This window comes from Schistocerca piceifrons, chromosome 5, assembly GCF_021461385.2.
Source record: "Schistocerca piceifrons isolate TAMUIC-IGC-003096 chromosome 5, iqSchPice1.1, whole genome shotgun sequence".
Lineage (NCBI taxonomy): Eukaryota > Metazoa > Arthropoda > Insecta > Orthoptera > Acrididae > Schistocerca > Schistocerca piceifrons.
The window spans coordinates 26,894,972-26,922,668 of record NC_060142.1 but is presented as its reverse complement, the minus strand read 5'-3'; the positions used below and the strand labels follow the sequence as shown (position 1 = coordinate 26,922,668).

General features: G+C 39.8%; 1 protein-coding gene across 1 annotated transcript in view; it reads right to left on the bottom strand.

Annotated features, from left to right (window-relative positions):
- The window catches only part of LOC124798129 (trehalase-like), a 363,441-nt gene that overhangs the window by 31,464 nt on the left and 304,280 nt on the right, over nucleotides 1–27,697 (bottom strand). The window contains exon 6 of the mRNA XM_047261387.1: nucleotides 22,424–22,568. Within this exon, the coding sequence (XP_047117343.1) occupies nucleotides 22,424–22,568 (145 nt within the window). The remainder of the gene's footprint in view (nucleotides 1–22,423; nucleotides 22,569–27,697) is intronic.

The following is a 27,697-nucleotide window of genomic DNA, read 5'->3' as shown; positions in this document are numbered from 1 at the left end:
TAACGGTTCAAAATCTGCAGATGTAGAGGTAATTTCGGGAGTACCGCAGGGAAGCGTGATAGGACCTTTATTGTTTACAATATACATAAATGACTTAGTTGACAACATCGGTAGCTCCGTGAGGCTATTTGCAGATGACACGGTTGTCTACAAGAAAGTAGCAACATCAGAAGACTCGTACGTACTCCAGGAGGACCTGCAGAGGATTAATGCATGGTGCGACAGCTGGCAGCTTTCCCTAAACGTAGATAAATATAATATAATGCGCATACATAGGGGCAGAAATCCATTCCAGTACGATTATGCCATAGGTGGTAAATCATTGGAAGCGGTAACGACCGTAAAATACTTAGGAGTTACTATCGGAGCGATCTGAAGTGGAATGATCACATAAAACAAATAGTGGGAAAAGCAGGCGCCAGGTTGAGATTCATAGGAAGAATTCTAAGAAAATGTGACTCATCGACGAAAGAAGTAGCTTACAAAACGCTTGTTCGTCTGATTCTTGAGTATTGCTCATCAGTATGGGACCCTTACCAGGTTGGATTAATAGAAGAGATAGACATGATCCAGCGAAAAGCAGCGCAATTCGTCATGGGGACATTTAGTCAGCGCGAGAGCGTTACGGAGATGCTGAACAAGCTCCAGTGGCGGACACTTCAAGAAAGGCGTCACGCAATACAGAGAGGTTTATTATCGAAATTACGAGAGAGCACATTCCAGGAAGAGATGGGCAACATATTACTACCGCCCACATATATCTTGCGTAATGATCACAACGAAAAGATCCGAGAAATTAGAGCAAATACGGAGACTTACAAGCAGTCGTTCTTCCCACGCACAATTCGTGAATGGAACAGGGAAGGGGGGATCAGATTGTGGTACAATAAGTACCCTCCGCCACACACCGTAAGGTGGCTCGCGGAGTATAGATGTAGATGTAGATGTAGATTCCAGTCAACATTGTCAAAAGCTTTCTCTAAGTCTACAAATGCTATAAACGTAGATTTGCCCTTTCTTAATCTAGCTTCTAAGATAAGTCATAGGGTCAGTATTGCCTCATGTGTTCCAACATTTCTACGGAATCCAAACTGATCTTCTCCGAGGTCAGCTTCTACTAGTTTTTCCATTCATCTGTAAAGAATTCGCGTTAGTATTTTGCAGTCATGACTTATTAAACTGATAGTTCTGTAATACTCACATATGTCAACACCTGCTTTCTTTGGGATTGGAATTATTATATTATTCTTGAAGTCTGAGGGTATTTCACCTGTTTCATACATCTTGCTCACCAGATGGTAGAGTTTTGTCAGGACTGGCTCTCCAAGGCTATCAGTAGTTCTAGTGGAATGTTTTCTACTCCCGGGGCTTTGTTTTGACTCAGGTCTTTCAGTGCTCTGTCAAACCCTTCACGCAGTATTGTATCTCCCATTTCATCTTCATCTACATCCTCTTCTATTTCCATAATATTGTCCTCAAGTACATCGCCCTTGTATAGACCCTCTATATACTCCTTCCACCTTTCAGCTTTCCCCTCTTTGCTTAGAACTGAGTTTTCATCTGAGCTCTTGATGTTCATGCAAGTGGTTCTCTTATCTCCAAAGTTCTCTTTAATTTTCGTGTAGGCAGTATCTATCATACCCCTAGTGATACTCGCTTCTACATCCTTACATTTGTCCTCTAGCCATCGATGTTTACCAATTTTGCACTTCCTGTTGATCTCATTTTTGAGACGTTTGTATTCCTTTTTGCCTGCTTCATTTGGTGCATTTTTATATTTTCTCCTTTCATCAATTAAATTCAATATATGTTCTGTTACCCAAGAATTTCTACTAGCCCTCGTCTTTTTACCTACTTGATCCTCTGCTGCTGTCACTACTTCATCCCTCAGAGCTACCCATTCTTCTTCTACTGTATTTCTTCCCCCCATTCCTGTCAATTGTTCCCTTATGCTCTCCCTGAATTTCTGTACAACCTCTGGGTTAGTCAGTTTATCCAGGTCCCATCTCCTTAAATTCCCACCTTTTTGCTGTTTCTTAAGTTTTAATCTACAGATCTTAACCAATAGTCCACATTTGCTCCTGGTAATGTTTTACAAATTAAAACGTGGTTCCTAAATCTCTGTCTTACCATTATATAATCTCTCTGATATCGTTTAGTATCTCCAGGGTTCTTCCATGTATACAACCTTCTTTTATGTTTCTTGAACCAAGTGTTAGCTATGATTAACTTATGCTCTGTGCAAAATTCTTCCAGGCGGCTTCCTCTTTCATTTCTTAGCCCCAATCCATATTCACCTACTACATTTCCTTCTCTCCCTTTTCCTACTACCAAATTCCAGTCACCCATGACTATTAAATTTTCATCACCCTTCATTATCTGAATAATTTCTTTTATTTCATCATACATTTCTTCAATTTCTTCGTCATCTGCAGAGCTAGTTGGCATATACACTTGTACTACTGTAGTAGGCGTGGGCTTCGTATCTATCTTAGCCACAATAATGCGTTCACTATACTGTTTGATAGCAGGTGGATATATATAATGGGGGTATATAATGAAGGAGGAAGCCGCCTGGTAGAATTTTGCTTAGAGCTTAACTTAATCATAGCTAACACTTGGTTCAAGAATCAAGAAAGAAGGTTGTATAGATGGATGTGGCCTGGAGACAGTGGAAGGTTTCACATAGATTATGTAATGGTAAGACATAGATTTAGGAACCAGTTTTTCAATTTTAAGACATTTCCAGGGGCAGATGTGGACTCTGACCACAACCTATTGGTTATTAACTATAGATTAAAAATGAGGAAACTGCGAAAATGTAGGCATTTAAGAAGGTAGGGCCCAGATAAACTGAAAGAATCAGAGGTTGTAGAGAGTTTCAGAGTGAACATTAGGGAATGAATGACAAGAAGGGGGGAAATAAATACAGTAGAAAAAGAACGGATAGCTTTGAGAGATGAAATAGTGATGGCAGCAGAGGATCAAGTAGGTAAAAAGACAAGGGCCAGTAGAAATCCTTAGGTAACATAAGAAATATTGAATTTAATTGATGAAAGGACAAAATATAAAAGTTCAGTAAATGAAGCACAAAAACAGGAATACAAACTTCTCAAAAATGAGATCGACAGGAAGTGGAAAATGGCTACGCAGGGATGGCTGTAGGACAAATGTAAGGATGTAGAGGCATATATCTCTAGTGGTAAGATAGACAGTACCTACAAGAAAATTAAGGAGACCTTTGATGAAAAGAGAACCAGTTGCATGAATATCAAGAGCTTAGATGGAAACCCAGTTCCAAGCAAATAAGGGAAAGCAGAAAGGTGGAAGGAGTATATAGAGGGTCTATACAGGAGCGACGTTCTTGAGGACAATATTATAGAAATGGAAGAGGTCACAGATGAAGATGAAATGGGCAGTATGATACTGTGTGAAGAGTTTGACAGAACACTGAAAGTCCTAAGTTGAAACAAGGCCCTGGGAGTAGACAACATTCCAGTAGAACTACTGATAGCCTTGGGAGAGCCAGACCTGACAAACTCTACCATCTGTTGAGCAAGATGTAGGAGACCAGCAAAATACCCTCAGACTTCAAGAAGAATATGATAATTCCTATCCCAAAGAAAGCAGGTGTTGACAGATGTGAAAATTACTGAACTATTAGTTTAATAAGTCATGACTGCAAAATACTGACATGAATTTCTTACAGATGAATGGAAAAACAGGTAGAAGCTGACCTTGGGGAAGATCAGTTTGGATTCTATAGAAATGGTGGAACACCTGAGTCAATATTGACGCTATGACTCATCTTAAAAGATAGATTAAGAAAAGGATAACCTACAATTCTAGCATTTGTAGACTTAGAGAAAACTTTTGACAATGTTGGCTGTAATATTCTATTTCATATTCTGAAGGCGGCATGGGTCAAATACAGGGAGCAAAAGGTTATTTACAATTTTAACAGAAACCAGATGGCAGTTATAAGAGTCAAGGGGCATGAAAGGTATGCAGTGGTCAGGAAGGGAGTGAGAAGGGATTGTAGTCGATCGCCATTTTTCAATCTGTATACTAAGCAAGCAGTAAAGGAAACAAAAGAAGAATTTGGAGTAGGAATTAAAATCCATGCAGAAGAAATAAAAACTTTGAGGTTTGCTGATGACATTGTAATTTTGTTAGAGACAGCAAAGGACCTCGAAGAGCAGTCAAACAGAATGGACAGTGTCTCGAAAGGAGGGTATAAGATGAACATCAACAAAAGCAAAATGTGGGTGATGGAATGTAGTCTAGTTAAATCAACTGATGCTGAGGGAATTAGATTAGGAAATAAGACACATTCTGCAATTTGGGCACCAAAATAACTGATGATGGTTGACATAGAGAGGATATAAAATGTAGACCGGCAATGGCAAGGAAGGCATTTCTAAAGATCAGAAATTTGTTAACATCAAGTATAGATATAAGTGCCAGGAAGTTGTTTCTGAAAGTATTTGTTTGGAGTGTAGCCATGTATGGAGGTGAAACATGGGCAATAAATAGTTTAGACAAAAAGAGAATAGAAGCTTTCAAAATATGGTTCAGTTTGGATTCTGGAGAAATGTAGGAACATGTGAGGCAATAGTGACCCTACGACTTCTCATAGAAGATAGGTTAAGGAAAGGCAAACCTACATTTATAGCATTTGTTGGCTCAAAGTAAGCTTTTGATAATGTTGACTGGAATACTCTCTTTCAAATTCTAGGGGTAAGATATAGGGAGGAAAAGGTTGTGCAAAAACCAGATGGCAGTAATAAGAGTTGAAGGGCATGAATGGGAAGCAGGGGTTGAGAAGGGAGTGGGACAGAGTTTTAGCTTATCCTTGATGTTAAATCCAGGGAGAAGAAATAAGAACTTTGAGATTTGCCAATGACATTACAATATGTCAACATCAAGTATAGATTTAAGTGTGATTAAGTCCTTTCTGAATGTATTTGTATGGAGTGTAGCCTTGCATGGAAGTGAAACATGGACGAGAAACAGTTTAGACTAGACAAAAATAGTAGCTATTGAAATATAGTGCTACAGAATAATGCTGAACGTAGATGGGTAGAGTATGTAACTAATGAGGAGATACTGAACAGAATTGGGGGAAACAGAAATTTGTGGTACATCCTGACTAGAAGAAGGTATCGATTGGTAGGGCACGTTCTTAGGCATCAAGAGATCACCAATTTAGTACTGGAGGGAAGCGTGGGGGATAAAAATTGCAGAGGGAGACCAAGAGATGTATACAGAAAGCAGATTCAGAAGGATGTAGGTTGCTCTGGTTAGTTGTATATGAAGAGGCTTGCACAGGATAGAGTAGCATGGAGAGCTGCATCAAACCAATCTCTGGACTGAAGACCACCACAACAACAACAGTGTTTCTGATTTATATACTTTTATGTTTTTTAGCTTTACTAGTAAATTTTAAATGTGTCTTCTAATAAAACTGATGACATATAATGCTGAAAATTTCTATTACATATTTACTTTTTTATATATATATTTTGAATATCTCAACCCATTTTACTTCATGGGAGCAATAACACACAAAGAAATAGACTGAAATGAAATAGAGTGGATCATTTCACCATTTAAAATATGTCAATAATGTAAATAACAGGATCAAAACAAAAAATTAAAGTACCTGATTTATGTGTGTGTCATAGACAAATTTATTAGCCTACTTATCTATTTTTTGTAGAATGCTGCTGCTTGTAAACTATGTACTGAGTTAATGAATAGTCATTATGGTTCCCAGTATGATGTTTATTTTTGTCCATAGCCAGTTTTTGCTGTTATATTTAAGCCTTTCATATCAGATCTGAAAACTGTATAGTGGCGAAGAAAACATTTTACATAGTTTCAACACAGCACAATTTTCAGATACACTAGAAACTGTCTTAAATATGGAATATGAAACCATAACATATGAGGGTATGCTGGAAAGCAATTCCTCTGAATATTTTATGCAAAAACTCTTGATGTTTTTAAATAAAACATTCTACATATTCTTCATTCTACATATTTATGCTTCATGTTTACATTTTCTCAAAACAGTCACCCTGGTGGTGAATATATTTCTCCCAACAACAGAAGAGTTTGTTGGTACTGTCACTGTAGAATGTTTGATTCTGTTGACAGTACCACAATCTCACCTCCGACTGCACCACTTCAACACTATTGAAATGAAATCCTCAAAGGTGTTCTTTGAGTTTTGGAAATTGATAAAAATCTGATGCGGCCAAGGCAGGACTGTATGGAGGATTATGGGGGATTATCAGTGACAGTGTACCCAAGGCATTGGGTTGTTGCAGATTTTGCAGTGCTTGTGTGTGGTCCGGCATTGTCATGCTGAAGGAGAGGGTGCCCCATGTGTGAATAAACTCTTCAACTGTTTTCACATGCCAATGTAGTTACATTATACACCACCGTGTTACATGCTACAATTCAAAGCCTCTAATGGTAGAGAGTTGTAAGTATATAGACATGAAGACTAAAGGTGTTTTTTTTTTTTTTAAAAAGCCTTATGAGTTTTCACATAAAAGTTTTGAGGCATTACTTTTCGACATATTCTTTACAACTAACTGGAGTTCACTAATGGGAAGCCCAGGATGGAATCCTTTCAATGTTATTCATCAACACAGAACCACAACAACACAGATGAGTGTCTAGTTTTTGAGCCACTGTTCTTTTTATGTTATAAGTGTGAGGTCATTCCACATCAAATCACGAATGTCGTGTCACCTATCATCTCAGATTTTCATGAAACTTTGCACATTTGCTTGTACTTATAACATAACAACTTGTGCTAAATCTTTTTGTTCTCAGACTAAAATTTTGCTTTATATCGAATTTTAAATGTAGTGATATTCTGATAATTGGGATCTATAAGAATGTCAATGCAAAATGATACTTATCTACATAAATAACTCAGCTTTCAATTTGGAATTTTTTCGTAACTCAAGAGAAGCATGTACTTAACAGACATGTAGTTATTTAAGCAGTAAAGTTACAAAGAACAATACAAGAAAATTGAATATGTGTCACTTTCCAATTTCTGGAAAAAGTATAGACACATTAAAAAATGCTTATATCATATGTTTCTAACCTGGTGGGAACTTGTAATTGGTTTTAAGTAATTCCCAAGACAGTACAGATTGTAATAAAAAATATTAAAGAGTTTTCTATGAATGGCCACAGAAATAAATCTGAACTCACAATACTTTGTGTTGTGATGAAAATGATAATAATAATAATTCTAATTAAGATCACCCATACCTAAAACCCACTGCTTCAGATTTTCATGAAACTTTTTCTACTTGTTACTTTCTGCATGGCAGTTGTCAATGTGAAGTTTGTTCACGTATGTGTAATTTCAGGGGAAAAAATGGAAATCTTTAACAAATGTAAATGTCGCAACTGAAGTTTGTCATTTGGACAGCATTACTTCAGACAAAAATAATAATAATAATAATAATAATAACAATAACAATAATAATAATAACAGAAAGCATCATATTTTCAACAAATCACTGTCACATTTCCCCATATGTCACAGAGGGGGTGTATCTTTATTGGAAAGAAGTTAATAACTATTCTTGACATATGGGAATATAGAAAATCAACTTAAGACCTTGTGATCCAAACAATGACTTTAAAAATATGTAAAACACTTTCTGCTAGCTGGTACAAGATTTATTTTTATCAAAACTCTGATATTGTTTTAAGAAAAAGAAAAGAAAAAAGAAGCAGCACCCTGAGTTTTGATAGATATTAAATATTCATTTAACATAGATCACATTTTTGTCCAGAAGATCATTCAAATCAGATTATGTAAACTTACAATCCAGGGTAAGGTTTCCTCGTGAAAGTACAGAGCCAAAAGTTATCAATTTAGTAGAAATATTTTCATTACATGGGTTAATTTTACTTAGGGTATGAAAATGCAGGCTTTCCCAGCAAATCTCAATGATAAAAATCTTCTCAGGTTGACGGCTAAGTCAATGCATCATTCATGGCAATGTTTCAGCAAGTTTCTCACTTGCCATCTTCAGGCAAAATGTTGGCTTTATGTCTCATCTGGATCTTCATAGCCACTGGGCCATGGGCTTCTCTACATCCTCAGTGCCAGCTGGTCCAATCAGACATGAGCTGAATCAGCATGGTGGGAGGTGCTGCAGGTGCCAGGTGCCAGCATCTCGTCTCCGTGTGCCCTGTTTATTCCATCCGACCTGCCTCCACCGGTGCACTCTCATCTATTCTCCATAATGTTGTGTTCCAAGCAGTGCTGAGTTGGAAGCTGCTAGCCCTGTTGACTAGGTTATCAGTGACTCATATCTCCACTGTCCCTTTAATAACAGAATCATAAAAACCTTTTGCTGTAAACAGCATCTTGATTTATTCAAATTGTAACACGTTTTCTTCTCTGAGGCTGTGCTCCACTACCACAGATTTTTCCTTTTGTCTGAGGTGAAAGCTTCTAACATGTTCATAGTTATGTTGTGTTATGCAATACTGTGTCTCTCTGATATATTGTTTTTCACATCCACAGCAAATGCTGTATCTGATGTTCTTAGACCCAGGTTGTCCTTCATTGAGTCCAGCATATTCCTCATTTTTGCTGGAAGATGGTTTTTATCTTGTTCTTCTTCAGTATCCTGGTAATCTCAGCCACGGATGGCCCTGTGTACAGGAGAAACACCAGGTCCTTGTTGTACTCTCCTTCCTGAAGGTCCTCCTTCATCTTGCTCATGATAAGAGTATGTCTAATCTGTGTTTTGGTGTAGCCATTTTTCTGGAAGGTTTTCTTCAGATGCTGAATCTCAGTAGATAAACTGTCCTTGTTGCATATGTCATGAGCTCTGCAGAAAGGGTAATGAGCACAAATTTCCAGTATGCTGGGTGAAGGCAGCTGTTGGCTTTGAGATACAGATCTGTGTGTGTTTTCTTTTGGTAGTTTGAGTGTCTCAGAGTGCCGTCCATTTTCTTCTTTATTAGGATATTGAGGAAGGGTAGGCACCCATTTTCTTCTAATTCCATTGTGAACTTGATGTGCTCATGTATGCTATTCAGATGGTTGAGTAATTCTATTAGAGGGTCCCTGCCATGGATCCAGACTGCTGTCAGGACAAGGATATGCTGCCACAGTTCACACACCTGCAACATCCCATCCATACAAGAACCAAACACATACTGCAAAGTGCCAGCTTGGCACTGGTGAGGAAGCACATATGCTTCAAATGGTCTGAATTAAAAAAAAAAAAAAAAAAAAAAAAAATGGACGAGCCTTACTTGCATGCCCTCTACAACTGGCCTCAACTCACTCATCTTTCACATGGGAGTGGGTAGATGGCAATACCTTCAGCTCAAGTGAACTTGCACGTGGTAGGCCACCATGAAATAAAAAAACAAGTACCAATGACTACCAGGGGCACTAATGCAGGAGGCCAACACTGAGGATTTGAGGACCATTGTCAATCTGACTGGCAAGGAAATGGATGAAGTGACAACATCTGTGCTATCCAAAGGATTAAACTTTGCACCAGTTCCGATCCCGCATCCGGCCATCCTGATTTAGGTTTTCCATGATTCCCCTAAATCGCTCCAGGCAAATGCTGGGATAGTTCCTTTCAAAGGGCACGGTCGACTTCCTTCCCCGTCCTTCCCTAATCCGAAGAGACCGATGACCTCGCTGTCTGGTCTCCTTCCCCAAAACAACCAACCAACCAACCAGTTCTGAGTTACCAAAACTAGAGCAGCAGCAATGAACAGGCCAAACAGGGGCTACCATCTAAAGCCACAGAAGAGGTGAGAAAGGAGACATACAGAATCCTAGACAAAGCAAGAATGCCTAAAACCAACATCTCAGTGGTAGAATGCAGGGTGATATGCAGCCTCAGAGAAGATGAGGGTACTGTCATTCTACCAGCAGACAAAGGAAATGCAATGGTGCTGCTGAGAGCAGCTGATTACTTGCTGCCACAAACAAATGGAGAAGGATGATACAACATCTGTGAGCAGAAAGACCATCAGTCTTCTCATCAATTCAGGTCTGGACCAGGACCTGGTAAAAAGGATTTACCCCAGAGCTCTGATTCCCCCATGGTTATATGGCCTCCCCAAGATTTACAAGAAGGAGGTACCACTATACCCAATAGTAGACTTGATAAATTCTCTTACCTATGATATAGCCAAACACCTGGCACAACTATTCAGGCCTCTGATGGGTAAATGTCCCCACCACATCAAGAATTCCATGGAGTTTATTAAGACACTCAAGGAGTGGTGTCTAGACCAAAATGATATTTTGGTCAGCTTTGACATCACATCCCTCCTCATGAGGGCACTGCTAGAGAACTGCTTAAAACTAATGGAAATTCATTTCGGCAAAGACACAGTGGAATTATTCGGGCACGCACTCACAACCACATGTTTCCCATGTGGATGTAAGTTGTATTGCCAACCTGTACATGGAACACTTCAAAGATATTGCCTTGGAAACAGCACACCTTAAACCCAAGGTCTTTTATTGATGGGTGGACAATACTTTTGCAGTCAGGCCATACAGTGAGGACACTAATTGAATTTCTCAACCATCTGAACAGCATGAACAATAATATCAAGTTCACAATAGAATTAGAAGAAAATTTGTGCCTATCCTTCCTTGATATCCTAATAAAGAAGAAAACGGATGGCACATTGGGACATTTGGTCTACCAAAAGAAAACACACACATACCTGTATCCCAGCACCAACAGTTGCCTTCACCCAGCACAACAGAAATCCATGCTCACTACCCCTGTCCGCAGAGCTCATTACCTATGCGGCAAGGGCAGTTTATCTACTGAGATTCAACATCTGAAGAAAACCTTCCAGAAGAATGGCTACACCAAAATGCAGATTAGATCCACTCACATAATGAGTGAGAAGAAGGAGGAGGAGGACCTACAGGAAGAAGAGAACAACCAGGGCTTGGTGTTCCTCCCATACACAGGAGGGCTGCCCATGTGAGAGACTGTTAGGATACTGGAGAAGAACAAAATTAAAACCATCTTCATCCTCCAGCATATTATTAGGAACATGCTTGGCTCAATGAAGGACAACTTGGGTCTAATAACACATGGTGTCTATAGCATTTCCTATGAATGCTGAAAACAATATATCAGACAGACACAGCATTGCATCACATAACACATCTCTGAACATGTGGAAAATCCACACTAGCAGAGCACAGACTCAGTGAGGAACACATGTTTGAGTTTGAACAAACCAAGATGCTGTGTTTCTGGGAGTCTATTATTAAAGAGGCAGTGGAGATATGAGTCAGTGATAACCTAGTTAACCAGGATAGAGGCTTCCAACACAGCCCCACATGGAACACAACATTAGTAAGAATATGATGAGATCACACCAATGGAGGCAGATTGGTGGCAGTGGATGGAATAAAGAGGCCGCACTGAGATGAGATGCCAGGACTTGGCACTCACAGCTGCCCCCCACCATGTGCCAAGGATGCAGAGAAGTCCATCATCCAGTGGCTATAAAGATCTGGACGAGATGTGAACTTGATACTTTGCCTGAAGCTGGCAAGTGAAACACTAGTTGAAACATTGCCAGAGAATGATGCATTGACTCATTAAAGTAATACATTCTGCCCAGTGATGTTGATTTAGGTACACCAACAGCCCATAAAATGTTTTCAAAAAGCACAAAACACAAGTCTTCCTTCACAGGCTATAAGAATGACACTGATGGTCCAGATGCATGGAGAAATAGTTGTTAAACATCACCTTCTTCATCTCAGACATTTCTGGTGAAGGCAAAGCACCACCTGTCATTATATAAGGCTGTTAAAAAAGAATTTTATTGAGAATGAGTGCATGTCCATTGTGGGGCATCTTCACTGAATGAAAAAACCAAGGAAAGCTTTTCAGAAGTTACTATTCTAATCTCTCAAGAACCACAAAAAAGTGGGTGGTGAGAACCAAGGGCATGTTATAGAGCTAGTTTCCACCTTCGGAGTTCTGAGAAACTGCTGTCTGGGGGCAGAATCCAGATGGTGCGTGTGGTGAAACAGGTGCCAAGGTCATGAATGTCATGTTGCAGAGCAAGTTCTGTAACAATATATTGCAAGTTACCAGTATACAACGTCTGCCTATGCCCATTCATCCTAATTGATAATTTGGTGGAGTCATACTGATGTAGAAGCTGAACAGTGCTTCTGTAAGAGCTGGTATATGACATGTTGTTTCACAGGTGGCTCTCCCTTTGATAGTACACATTTTGCCAGTTACAGGGTTGTTATAGGTGGTTGTAGGAGGGTGCATAGGGCAAGTCTTGTAGCAAGGACGGTTGCAGGGGTAGGAGCCATAGGGTAGGGAGATGGGTGCAGACGGAGCATTGTGTCAGACAAGAATATTGCAGTGATTGGGAGGGCAACGGAAAGCTATTCTAGGTGTGGTGGGCAAAATTTCAGACAGAATGGATCTCTTTTCAGGGCATGATTTTAGGAAGTCATGGCCCTGTTGAAGTAGCTGATTAATACATTCTAGACCATGATAATACTGAGTCAGCAATGGTGTGCCCCCCAGTTGTTTTTAGGAGGGATCAGCAGTAAGAGGATTGGATTGTTGGCCCACGAAATCTGCTTTTTAACTAGGCTGGTGGTGTAGTTATGGTAAGTGAAGGTGGAGGTGAGAATGATGGTGTATTGCTGTAAAGAGTCTGCATCCGAACAAATATGTTTGCCTTGGGTGCCAAGGCTTATGCAAGGAAAGGAAAGGAATGTTTGACATGGAAAGGATGGCAACTGTTAAAATATGTTTGTTGGTAGGTTTGATGTGGATGGAATTGTTTAGCTGGCCTTCAGTAAGCACAAGATCAACATCAGTTTGATAGTTGCCAGCTATCCTTTCCATGTCACACGTTCCCTTCCATACAGTCTTGGCATCTGGGGCAAACATATTTGTTCTGATGCAGACTCTTCACAGCAATACACCACCATTCTCACCCCAGCCTTCACTGCACATAATTACCCCACCAGCATAGTTAAAAAGCAGATTTCCCAGACCATTACATCCAACTCGTACACTGATTATCCTTCCAAAAAACAGCTTCAGAGCACACCATTTGTGACTAAGTATTATCCTGGTCTGGAATGTGTTAATCAGCTACTTCAACAGGGCCATGACTTCCTAAAATCATGCCCTAAAGTGAGATCCATTCTGTCTGAAGTTTTGCTCACCACACCTAGAATAGCTTTCTGTCATCCTCCCAATTTCCACAATATTCTTGTCAGGTCCTATGCTCCTTCTGCACCCATCTCCCTACCCTATGGCTCCTACCCCTGTGACTGGCCCTGCTACAAGACTTGCCCTACACACCCTCCCACCACCACCTATAACAGCCCTGTAACTAGCAAAACATATACTATCAATGGGAGAGCCACCTATGAAACAACATCTCATATACCAGCTGTTATGTAAACACTGTTTAGCTCCTACATTGGTGTGACTACCAAAAAATTATCAGTTAGGATGAATGGGAAGGCAGAGGGTGTATACTGGTAGCTCGCAATATCCTGTTGCAGAGCTTGTTCTACAACATGACATTCTTGTCCTCAGCATCTGTTTCACCACACGCAACACCTGGATTCTTCCCCCAGACACCAGTTTCTCAGAACTCCACAAGTGGGAACTAGCACTACAACATGTCCTTGGTTCTTGCCACCCACCTAGCCATAATTTACGTTAACTTCTTCCATCTGAGCATTTCTTCAGTGTAACTACTCTTTGCCTCACTCCGTTTTAGTTTTCTACATCTTTCATTGTCTTTCCCATCTATTTTTCACTGCCCTTCCTGCCTCTGTTACTTACAATGTACTCTTATTAACTCATGCATGATGTATAAGCAGCTTTTTCCACCTTTCTGCTCTCAGCAGCAATTTGGAATATTATTGAAAGGGAAACAGGGCAACCAAGAGCACAAGAAAACTTTAGCGCCATAAAACTGAATGACAAGTGTACTAACGAACAATCAGAAATTGAAAATATTTTCAAGAATCATTTTTTAAATGTTGTGGAGAAAATAGGATCTAGATCTTCACTAGAAGAGGCAAGGCTTCAAATAGAAGACGCCATACCTGTGCAGTTTGAAACAACTGTATTTCCACCAACCTCTCCCTCTGAAATCAGTAAAATAATAAACTCACTGAAAAGTAAAAGCTCTCACGGAATTGATGGCATTTCCAGCCAGATACTTAAAGCTTGTTCCCCACAGATAAGTAGGACTCTCAGCCACGTATGTAATAGCTCTTTGGAGCAGGGTGTTTTACCCGATAGACTGAAATATGCCATTGTAAAACCATTGCATAAAAAGGGGGATACGTCGGATGTCAACAACTATCGCCCAATCTCTCTTCTGACAGCTCTATCAAAAATTTTTGAGAAAGGAATGTATTCAAGAGTAGCCTCCCATATTTGTAAAAATAAAGTACTAACAAAATGTCAGTTTCATTTTCAGAAAGGCTTTTCAACAGAAAATGCTATATACGCTTTCACTGATCAAATATTAAATGCTCTGAATAACCGGACATCACCCATTGGTATTTTTTGTGATCTCTCAAAGGCCTTTGATTGTGTAAATCATGCAGTTCTTTTAGATAAGCTAAATCATTATGGTTTGAGGGGGGCAGTGCACAAATGGTTTAATTCATACTTAAGTGGAAGAATGCAGAAAGTTGAAATAAGTGGTTTATGTAATGTTAAAACAACAGCTGATTCCTCAAACTGGGGGGATATCAAGTACAGGGTCCCACAGGGTTCGGTCTTAGGTCCTTTACTGTTCTTGATATACATTAATGACTTACCATTCCACATTGATGAAGATGCAAAGTTAGTTCTTTTTGCTCATGATACAAGTATAGTAACAACATCCAAAAACCAAGAACTAAGTGATGTAATTGTAAATGATGTTTTTCACAAAATTATTAAGTGGTTCTCAGCAAACAGACTCTCTTTAAATTTTGATAAAACACAGTATATACAGTTCCGTACAGTAAATGGCACAACTCCAGTAATAAATGTAGACTTTGAACAGAAGTCTGTAGCTAAGGTAGAATTTTCAAAATTTTTAGGTGTGTCCATTGATGAGAGGTTAAACTGGAAGCAACACATTGATGGTCTGCTGAAACGTCTGAGTTCAGCTACGTATTCTATTAGGGTTATTGCAAATTTTGGTGATAAGAATCTCAGTAAATTAGCTTACTATGCCTACTTTCATTCACTGCTTTCGTATGGCATCATATTCTGGAGTAATTCATCATTGAGTAAAAAAGTATTCATTGCTCAAAAATGTGTAATCAGAATAATTGCTGGAGCCCATCCACGATCATCCTGCAGACATCTATTTAAGGATCTAGGGATCCTCACAGTAATCTCACAGTATATACATTCACTTATGAAATTTGTTGTTAATAATCCAACCCAGTTCAAAAGTAATAGCAGTGTGCATAGCTATAAGACCAGGAGAAAGGATGATCTTCACTATGCATGGTTAAATCTGACTTTGGCACAGAAAGGGGTAAACTATGCTGCCACAAAAGTCTTTGGTCACCTACCAAACAGCATCAAAAGCCTGACAGATAGTCAACCAACATTTAAAAATAAATTAAAAGAATTTCTAGATGACAACTCCTTCTACTCATTGGCTGAATTTTTAGATATAAATTAAGGGAGGGAAAAAAAAACTTAAACATTAGTGTCATGCAATATTTTGTGTAATGTAATATCTTGTACAGACATCTTTTATTAACCTGACACATTCCACATCATTACAAAGTGTTGTATTCATGATCTATGGAACAAGTATTAATCTAATCTAATTTAATCTCAGGTTTTCAAACCTCATCCAATGCAGTCCCCATCAATCAGTTGTTCCTTCTCATCCTGTATGGTAAGTTTCCCCTGAACCGCAGTTGTGGGTGACTTTCCCAAAATCTAGCCCTTTTCCTAGACCTTTAACAGTTCTTTCCTTCATCCCTTCTTCCTTTCCCTTCAACCCTTCTGCCAAAAGCAGGAGACACTGGCTCCAAAAGCTTGGCCATCTTTTATATGTGTGTTCTGCCACCACTTTGTGAGTAGATTTTTTATGTATCCAATGAAATAGTCTTCTCAATATAAGTTTTATAGTTCCTCCCAAACCATCAGACACATATTTACCATGGATACCAGCAAAAAAGGAATAGCATCAATAGAAAAATTGTTATCATGCTCATACAATTTTTAAAGATTTTTGTATTGTTATATTGAGCAGCACATCTATTAGTGAAATACTGCACTTTCTTCACTTGTGGGTAATGCTCTGCCAGCCACTTATCCATTTCTTTCTGGACAGCATTGTTCACTATTACCAATTTTCTATCTTCATTTACTACATAAACACACATGTACATTGTACAGCTGCTTCTTGTCCAGTAGTAACTCTGAGTTTCATTCTGAATTACAAATCTGTAGTTTTCAGCAAAGTCCATTAACAGAATAGCTTGTTCTGGTGTTAGATTTTCTTTAAATTTTTTCAATGATTTTGACTGACACTTAGATGTAAATGAGCGCGTGCAATTTTGTTAGCAACAAGTCTATGTATTCATCAACACTTGAAGACTTCTTTACCAATTCTGGCCAATGATCTGTGTTTACCCACTGGCTGAACTCAATGTCATCATCGTGATCTTTGTAAGCTAATTTTTGTCTTCATAATTCTGATAGTTCATCAGCTAAAATATACCACTTCAGTCTTTGCAAAAAAAAAATTAGAGAGGCCAATGTTAATGTTTGAATTCTCCCATTTTAAACAAGAGTACAGTTCTCTTAAGTTGCAAGGGATGAGTCTTTTTTGCATATACACATTCTTCTGAACACTAACTTTGTCTTTTGCTCCTAGTAAAATTTCAGTATTTTCATTATTTTGATAGAAATCAGTGACAATCTTTATCACTTCATCAGCTATAACTTTCCATCTTTTTGGTTTAGTAATTGATAAAATACCCATTTCTGTTTTCAGTTCCCTTGCTTGTTGAACCATGTATTCACTAACATTGAATTCTGACATTAAGTTTTCTCCAGGAGAGCTTCTATGAAGTATGGAAGGTAGTACATGAGGTATTGGCAGAACTGAAGCAGTGAAGATGGGTCATGAGTCGTGCTTGGGTAGCTCAGTTGGTGTAGCACTTGCCTGCACAAGGCAAAGGTCAAGAATTCAAGTCTCGGTATGTCACACAGCTTTAATCCACCTGGAAGTTTCATTATGTTTCATTTTGACCAAGAGAGTGGAGCTAAAGTTCAAATTTCAATTTTTTCAGGTACTCTTACACTATCCATTATTTCTTTCATTAACAATATCATAGCATCAAAAAACAGTTTCATCACGAAACTTTTCTTCTCTATGGTCAGAATTTTGAGTACTGCAATCCAATGCCTGGCATAGTTTTCTTTCCAAAACATACTTCACTCTTCCTAGCTTCTTTCTGCCATATGAAGCCTTGCTGTGATTTGGAAGGGAGTGAAGTTTTAAGGGAGAGCACCCCAAATCATGTACAGTTTTATTTGCATCCTCAATACTTTGACTTTTTAGTACTGATTCGAGAAATGTCATCTCTGGTTCATCTGCATCACTGTCGTTTCTATCACTGATGTCTGTTTTCTGTTCACAAATCTTACAACATGTTGTGAACAGTTTTTGGCCTGGTTTTACATAGATTCATTTAGCACCTAATGTTTTACACAAAGACAAGCAAACTGTCCTCTGTTTGTATGTGTTTTTTGAAAGGAACACAACAAGTCCTTTGAAAATTTTCAGAAACTTTTAAGTAGTAGTATTTCTGATGTCCACATATAGTTGCACTCGCTTGATGTTGCAGAAAACTCATATTGGATTGCAGCAATATTAAATCTCATTGGTCTTCACTCAGCTCTTCTGTTTTTTGTAGAGTTTTTACCAAGGTATAGGTTGTCAAATGAAATGGTGTTTTTAGTAAATATGCATTTTCTATTGCAATTAACTGAGTACTAATTCACTTAAAAACATACTTTATACAAGAGGAATGATAGGGCCGCACCATGAACAGATTGGACCTAAAGACAAAGAGGAACTCAGACCAAATAGACTAATTGTTGCATGTCAGTTATTCTCAACAATGAATTTCAGGCATTGTTGTGTTGTTTTTGTGCCTATAAAAGTTTCAAGCAAGCTACTGTTGTCTAAGAACACTTTTTTTTATCACTGTGAGCAGGTAATTGGCTGAATGCGTAAATCATATATATTATAGTCTTAGAAAAATTACTGAATTAGTCCAATGAAAGGACATAGATTTTCACACTTAAGTTAACTTGGCTGCCTAGAATGAGTTATACTTAAATATGACGATTTGATACCCTTGCATCTGAGGCAGTGAGACAGGGGGTTAATGGACAGAGTGAATCTTTACCAACACAGAAAAAAGTATCTGATTTCAGATGTGTATGTCAGTTACCAGAAGGTCCATTCAAATTTTCATTTTATTACATAGCTTATGATATAGTGGATTATTGAAGACCAAAATCAGGTTCGCAGCAGGTTGTAGAAATGTGATATAAGCATTTTTCCACATCCTCACAATTTTTCTGAAATCGAAAATTGACATATATTAGTATTTTTTTTTTAAGTTTTCTTTGTAACTTTTCTGCTTCAATAACTCAATATTTGTTAACTATATGCCTTACTTAATTTCTGAAAAAAAATTCGAAATCAAAAGCTTCTTAAACACCTGAGTTATGTGCAATTATGTAGATAAGTACCATTTTGCACTGACATTCTTGCAGAGCCCAATCATGAGAATATCACTAAATTTAAAATTTGATATAAAATAAAGTTGAAGTCTGAGACCAAAAAGATTTAGCAGAAGTTCCTGTGTTATAAGTATAAGTAAATGTGCAAAATTTTGTGAAAATCTGAAATAGAGGGTTACAAATCCTTGATTTATTGTGTGTTTTGGGGTGAAGTGACCCTCATCATCATCATCATCATCATCATCATTTAAGACTGATTATGCCTTTCAGCGTTCAGTCTGGAGCATAGCCCCCCTTATACAGTTCCTCCATGATTCCCTATTCAGTGCTAACATTGGTGCCTCTTCTGATGTTAAACCTATTACTTCAAAATCATTCTTAACCGAATCCAGGTACCTTCTCCTCGGTCTGCCCCAACTCCTCTTACCCTCTACTGCTGAATCCATGAGTCTCTTGGGTAACCTTGCTTCTCCCATGCGTGTAACATGACCTCACCATCTAAGCCTGTTCGCCCTGACTGCTACATCTATAGAGTTCATTCCCAGTTTTTCTTTGATTTCCTCATTGTGGACACCCTCCTGCCATTGTTCCCATCTACTAGTACCTGCAATCATCCTAGCTACTTTCATATCCGTAACCTCAACCTTGTTGATAAGGTAACCTGAATCCACCAAGCTTACGCTCCCATACAACAAAGTTGGTCGAAAGATTGAACGGTGCACAGATAACTTAGTCTTGGTACTGACTTCCTTCTTGCAGAAGAGAGTAGATCATAGCTGAGCGCTCACTGCATTAGCTTTGCTACACCTCGCTTCCAGTTCTTTCACTATGATGCCATCCTGTGAGAATATGCATCCTAAGTACTTGAAACTGTCCACTTGTTCTAACTTTGTTCCTCCTATTTGGCACTCAATCCGTTTATATCTCTTTCCCACTGACATTACTTTCGTTTTGGAGATGCTAATCTTCATACCATAGTCCTTACATTTCTGACCTAGCTCTCAAATATTACTTTGCAAACTTTCAATCGAATCTGTCATCACAACTAAGTCATCCGCATATGCAAGACTGCTTATTTTGTGTTCACATATCTTAATCTCACCCAGCCAGTCTATTGTTTTCAACATATGATCCATAAATAATATGAACAACAGTGGAGACAGGTTGCAGCCTTGTCTTACCCCTGAAACTACTCTGAACCATGAACTCAATTTACCGTCAACTCTAACTGCTGCCCGACTATCCATGTAAAGACCTTTAATTGCTTGCAAAAGTTTGCCTCCTATTCCATAATCTTGTAGAACAGACAATAACTTCCTCCTAAGAACCCGGTCATATGCTTTTTCTAGATCTATAAAGCATAGGTAAAATTCCCTGTTCCACTCATAACACTTCTCCATTATTTGCCGTAAACTAAAGATCTGGTCCTGACAGCCTCTAAGAGGCCTAAACCCACACTGATTTTCATCCAATTGGTCCTCAACTAATACTCGAACTTTCCTTTCAACAATACCTGAGAAGATTTTACCCACAATGCTGATTAAAGAGATACCTCTGTAGTTGTTACAATCTTTTCTGTTTCCATGTTTAAAGATTGGTGTGATTACTGCTTTTGTCCTGTCTGATAGAACCTGTCCCGACTCCCAGGCCATTTCAATTATCCTGTGTAGCCATTTAAGACCTGACATTCCACTGTATTTGATGAATTCCGACTTAATTTCATCCACCGCAGCCGCTTTATTGCACTGTAATCTATTGACCATTTTTTCCACTTCCTCAAATGTGATCCTATTTCCATCATAATTCCTATCCCATTCTACCTCGAAATCTGAAACATTACTGATCGCATTTTCACCTACATTGAGCAACTCTTCAAAATATTCCCTCCATCTGCCCAAGGCATCCACAGGATTCACCAGCAGTTTTCCTGACCTGTCCAAAATACTTGTCATTTCCTTCTTACCTCCCTTTCGAAGACTGCTAATTACACTCCAGAATGGTTTTCCAGCAGCTTGACCCATGGTCTCCAACCTGTTTCCAAAGTCTTCCCACGATTTCTTCTTGGATGCTGCAATTATCTGTTTGGCTTTGTTTCTTTCTTCAACATAACTTTCTCTGTCTACCTGGGTTCTGGTATGTAACCATTTTTGATACGCCTTCTTTTTCCTTTTACAGGCTGCCTTGACTGTATCATTCCACCAAGCTGTTTGCTTCATCCTACTTTTACACACTACTGTTCCAAGACATTCTTTAGCCACTTCTAGTACTGTGTCCCTGTACCTTGTCCATTCCTTTTCCAATGACTGTAATTGACTACACTCAACTAACTGGTACCTTTCTGAGATCGCTGTTATGTACTTGTGCCTGATTTCCTTATCCTGAAGTTTCTCCACTCTTATCCTCCTACATATGGACCTGACCTCCTGCACTTTCGGCCTCACAATCCCAATTTCACTGCAGATTAAATAATGATCAGTGTCATCAAAGAATCCCCTGAATACATGTGTGTCCCTCACAGCCTTCCTGAATTCCTGATCTGTTATTATATAGTCAATGACAGATCTGGTTCCCCTGCCTTCCCAAGTATACCGGTGAATGTTCTTATGTTTAAAAAAGGAGTTTGTGATTACTAAGCCCATACTGGCACAGAAATCCAAGAGTTGTTTCCCGTTCCTGTTGGCCTCCATATCCTCTCCAAATTTACCCATAACCTTTTCATACCCTTCTGTTCGATTTCCAATCCTGGCATTAAAATCACCCATGAGCAGAACACTGTCCTTGTCCTTTACTCTAACAACTACATCACTGAGTGCCTCATAAAAACTATCCATCTTATCTTGATCTGTCCCTTCACAATGCGAATATACTGACACAATCCTAATTTACATACTTTATTGCAACTACGCTGGGTTCCATTTCTTTCCTGATGTAAAGCCCTACACCCCATTGTGCTATTCCTGCTTTGACTCCTGACAGGTAGACCTTGTATTCTCCCACTACCTCTTCTTTCTCACCCCTTACCCGAATGTCACTAACAGCTAAAAAGTCCAGCCCCATCTTACTTGCAGCCTCTGCCAGCTCTACCTTCTTCCCAGAGTAGCCCCCATTGATATTAATAGCTCCCCATCTCATTACCATTTGTTTGCCAAGTCGTATCTTAGGAGTCCCTGGTTTGTCAGTTGGAGGTGGGACTCCGTCACCTCCAAAGGTCCGAGGCATTTTGCTCTGATTGTTGCCAGTATCATATTTAAAGTACCAGGGAAGAAGCAGGTTGCTAGCCTTACTTGCCCCAAGTCCCATTGGGTGACCCTGTGAGCATGTATTTAAAATGGAAAAACTGGTAGCTCAAAAGCTGACAACATGTCTCTCTTGTTATATGTGTCTGTGTGCCACACAGTAATCAGCTGCTGGTACGTGGTTGCTTTTCCTCATTCTTTTGTTCTGTCACTATACAGTTTCCTCTTTTGCAAATGGAAGTATAATTATTCTCCTTTGCCTTTTAGGAGAAAATTATTTTGAGGACTAGAAATAGAAGGGACAACTATGCATTTATTTACTGTTAACAGACCTAAGATACTTACCATGGTTGTTTGTTTTGGGTGTAGCTACTAGTACTTGGCCATATTTTTTCAGGAGCTCGAGGATTATTCCATTTGACCATCCAAAACCAGTCTGAACTTCATACTCTCCACCACCTCCTTTCCTCCCAAAGCTGGAAGCATCATACTGCAACAAACGATAATACCTAAAATTCTGTCTGGAATTTAATTACTTATTTTTCATCTGTTGACACTTTTGTAGTGATATTTGATATGTCAGGGTATACATACATTACTTACAGAACATTTAGTATTTATATAAACTTAAGGTATATAGGGTAGTTTGGTAGATAATATCAGTGCTGAGCTTCCAAAGATCAGCTCAGTGATGTGTCCCCTTTCACTGTTCGAATCCACAGAGGGTAAAGAAAGCTACATTTTATTTACATTAAATGGTAGAAAAATCATACCTCAGTAGCATTATTAGCAAAAGCAGATAATGTCAGATTTTGTCTGCATCTCCTCTACCACAAGTTGCCCAAACTTCAACAGAACTAAGAAGAACTTGAAACCTAAACTCTTAAAATTGGCAGGATCTTTGGCACTCAGTGGGTTGCCTCTAGCTTTAGAAAGATTTCAGCAGTTTGCAAAATTATGAGGCAATAGTTTCACATGTCACTTTTGTTAACAGATAGAACACTGATAGGAAAATGTATGAAAGTCTTCTAAAAATATTATGGATCCAGGTTTAATGTGCAAATGAGTTATCTGGCCTTTGTTTAGAACTATAGGCTTGTCATGTTCCCACTGTGCATTAGGCTTGTAACTAACTATCACATTCTTATTGTGGAAGAAGTACGTCTTCTATGTTTATCATGTTTTCATTGAAGACCACTCAAGAAAGAGCACATAACATATGCAGCGGTTACACAATGATAACCAATGGAATTTTACAGAAAACTTGTGTAGAACTGCCCAGAAATGTTCTGTGAAATCAACAATGGAACAATTATAATGTAGCACATTGTTTAAAAGTTATGGTATGCTCGCACACCATGGCAAGGAGTAAGTACATGTAAATGCTCCTCGTGGCCGGCATGCGAACCTCGTTGACACTTGCATTCTGTCAGCTGCTCGGGGCTGCCAGCCACATGACCATCTTAGTCACCACACAGCCCCCCACAGCAGAGCGGAGCACTTTTGTTGTTGGTAACTGCCTCAGAATCTGTCCTTAAATCTGGCCGGAAAGTGCACACGATGTCCGTACCACGTTGTACTCTGGGTCTGTGTTGAAGGAGATGCATGAGGTTCTGGATTATCAGCTAGCAAAATTGCCAGTCGGTGGAGGGAACTGTATGCATCTAAAGATTCCTCCAAGAAAAAAGCAGGTTTAACTTGGTCGACCGACACTGTGTTCCTTCTTCCATTCACCGTAATGTCCATTGTTTTGTCCCATCTTGTTATTAAGTGATGTGGTCCAGTGTAAGGTGGTGTGTGCACTGGTAAATGCCGTCTTTGTGTAGCATGACATGGTTGCAATGCTTTAACTATTTATGTACAAACATGTGTGGTGTCTCATGTTGCGATGTCAGATGCAATCGAATGTGTGAAATCCAATCCCAAAATTGAGTTATAAACTGGGACAACTGTGATAAGTCCCCCAGTGAGGCACCAGGATGAATAAGCTCACCTGGTAGCCGCAGGGATTCCCCACAGACCAACTCAACAGGGGATGTGTCGACGTGTGCCTCAGTGATGCTGCAGAGGGCAAGTAGCAGTAAAGGAAGAGCCATGGTCCACTTGGATTTGTGAAACATTAGGGCAACTTTGAGGGACTGGTGCCACCGTTCAACCATGTCGTTGCTGGCTGGATGATAATTCATTGTTATGTGACATAATGTGCCACAAAACTTGCTTAGCTGAGTAAACATTTCACACTCAAACTGGTGTCCTCTGTCAGTTATATGTAATGGACAGCCGAAACAAGCAACCCAGAGGGACAAAAATGAGGTAGCTAGCGTTTCGGCAGAAATGTTGTCAATCAGAATAGCTTTTGTCCAACGAGTGAATCTATCAATGATTGTTAGCAAATAGTGTTGACCCTCTGAGGGCATTAAAGGTCCCACAACATCCAAGTGGACGTGGATGAACCTCTCGGTCATGTCTGGGAATTTGCCTACTGGCACACGAACATGACGTGAAATTTTGCTGTGGTGACAATTGACACACGTGCGAGCCCACTGACGGTAACCTTTTTGTATCCCCAGCCACACGTAATGATCAGATATGAGCTTTGTCATTGCCTTTACCCCCGGATGACATAAATGGTGGAGGTTATTATATATTTGCTTACACAGGTCTGCCAGGACAAATGGGCACGCTTTGTTATTGGAGGTGTCACAATACATCTAAGTGTCTGACCCTGGTACATCAATGAGCTTGAGCTGCAGGCCTGCTGTGTCATCTTTTAGGCAATTTTCAAGTTCTTAATCTGATTGTTGTGCTTGGTCTAGGCGTCTGAGGTTGATAGTCTCCATGATTGCATTGACGCATGAGAAACAGTCTGCCCCTACATTGTTCAACCCAGAAATGTGTTTAATGTCAGTGGAAAATTAAGCAATAGCTTCCTACTGATTGAACTGTCTTGGGGAGCATTTCTTGTTCTTCTGGCGGAAGGCGAATGTCAGAGGTTTATGGTCCATATAATTGTAAATACTCTCACCTCCAGCTGCATTCGGAAATATTTTACAGAAACGTAAATGGTCATCAATTCATGGTCGTAAGTGCTCCATTGTTGCTGAGTGGGTGATAATATCCAAGAGAAAAAAGCGAGGGGCTGCCAGGCTTTGTCCACATATTGCTGCAATACTGCACCGATGGCCACCTGGCTAGCATCGACCACAAATGCAAGAGATGCATCTAAAGCAGCGTGAGCAAGAAACGTTGCCTCAGCTATGCTTTTCTTGGCAGTTTTTAAAGTGTCTATCATTGTCTGTGACCACTGCACAGGTGCTTTGCTTTTTGCTTTCGGACCGGCCAGCACTGCTGTAAGTGGTTCTTTGAAGTTCTGCCGCATGTGGCAGATGGCAGCGATAAAATTTGAGGATTCCAAGGAATCTACATGATTCTTTGGCTGTCTCTGTGTGAGGAATATTGAAAATGGCTTTAACTTTCTCTGGCAAAGGGTGCAATCCCGCAGAAGAAATTAGGTGACCCAAAAACATTATCTCCAGTTGTCCAAACACACACTTAGTGACATTCAAAACAATGCCGTACTTGTCAAGGTGTTCTAAAACTTCAATGAGATGCTGCTCATGTTCCTCTGGTGACGCTGAAAAGACGAGTATGTCATTTAGGTAGGCAGAACAACACGGTAACCCTCACAATACAGAATCAATGAATTGTTGCCATGTTTGTGCAGTGTTCTCATGTCAAACATCATAAATAAGCTTTCGAACAAGCCAAAAGGCGTTGTAATTGCTGTCTTCAGTATATCTTCCTCAGCAACCAGAATTTTTATGTATGCTTTGGCACAATCCAACACACTAAACACCTGTTTGCCACACAATGCACGATTGTAGTCGTTTAGGAGAGGCACTGGATAGTGGTCTGTAATTGTTCTCATGTTTAAGGCTTGGTAGTTGCCACACAGCCACCACATGCCATTCTTTTTAGACACCAAATGCGGGGGTGACGACCAAGCCCCACTAGATGGGTGGATAATGTCCTCGGCCGGCATAGCACCAAACTCTGCCTTAGTGACTGCATACCAGTCAGGAGATAATCGCCTGGGTCTGCGTGATATTGGGGCACCAGCCATAGTATTAATGTAGTGTACTGTACCACGACATACCTTTTGTGGGGCCCCTGAGACCTTGTGAGAGCAGGGAACCATGCTAGCAGCTTAGAGTACCTGTTGTCTGCATCCTGGATCGCCTTGGCGTCGTAAGTTACAGTGTGGTGCTAGAATCCAGTGGTGGACAGCCCTGTGACTGTGTCCAGCAGCCTGAGCTTTGGCGACGTCGGGCATCAGGCGGTAATGCACCAAGAGGTCTGCATTTATGATTGGCTCCATCACGTCTGCAACTATGAAGTTCCACACCAAAGAACATCTCAGTCAGAGGTCTAGTTCCAAATGTTGTACTCCATAAGTCGTGATCACAGAATTATTAGTGGCTGACAGTTGAAATGTGGCAGCCGGATGGTATTTATGAAGCTTATCATGTGGTAGGATGCTGAGGTCAGATCCAGTGTCGATCAAAAACTTTCAGCCTGTCTTGCAGTGCGTTAAGAATAGATGTACAGAATATCTGCCAGGTGTGTTTAATTCCGTGTGATGTTTGCTGCCGGTATATGCACAAGGCAGATTTCATTTGCGTGCCTGCTCTCCATATCACTGGTGATACCAACATACGTTAGTAGGCAGTGCATCACCAGAGGCATGCACACATGATAAAGAGTAGCTTCAGGATCTCCATTGGAACTGTCCTTTAATGTTCCGGTCAGCGAGCAATTCATTCATTTGTCTACTGAGGGTATCAACCTTGCTTAATAAGTTCTATTGTAGTTGGGCTTAGTTCCCAACAAAGCACTGGAACACACCATCAGTGGATCAGAATAGGAAGTGGGTACAATTGCATCTTCAATATGGTTGGCGAGATCGGCTATGGTGTCAAGCAGCATATGGGTTTGTGACTCGACAATGGCTTTCACTTGGGCCGGCAATCTACTGCTCCATAATATACGAAGTAGCATATCCGGGACCATGCCTGCATTGACTTTGCTCCTCAAGTGACAGAGGTATTTAGACAGTATTTGTCTCCAATGTCCTCCTGTGTTAGAACCTGGCATGCCCTCTCCTCTTGCGAGGCGGATACTCATTGAATTAACTCGGTCTTGAGTTTCATGTAGGCCTCTGTGTTGGGTGGCGAAGTTAGAATATCCTGTACTTTGGCAGCATATCAATGGTCTAATTGGCTCACTACCAATGCAAACTTGGTGGAATCCAGCATTTTTATTGAAGATCACTCAGGAAAGAACACATAACATAGGCGGTGATTACACAATGATAATCAATGTTACAGAAAACTTGGGTAGTACTCCCCATAAACATTCTGTGAAATCAACAACAGAACAATTATAAATAGCACATCATTTAAAAGCCATATAATGCTCGCTCACTGTGGCAAGGAGTAAGAACATGTCAGTGCTCCTCGTAGCTGGCACATGAGCCTCGTTGACACTTACATTCCCTCAGCTGATCGCAGCTGCCAGCCACGCGACCGCCTTAATTGCCACAGGCTTATGATATCACTC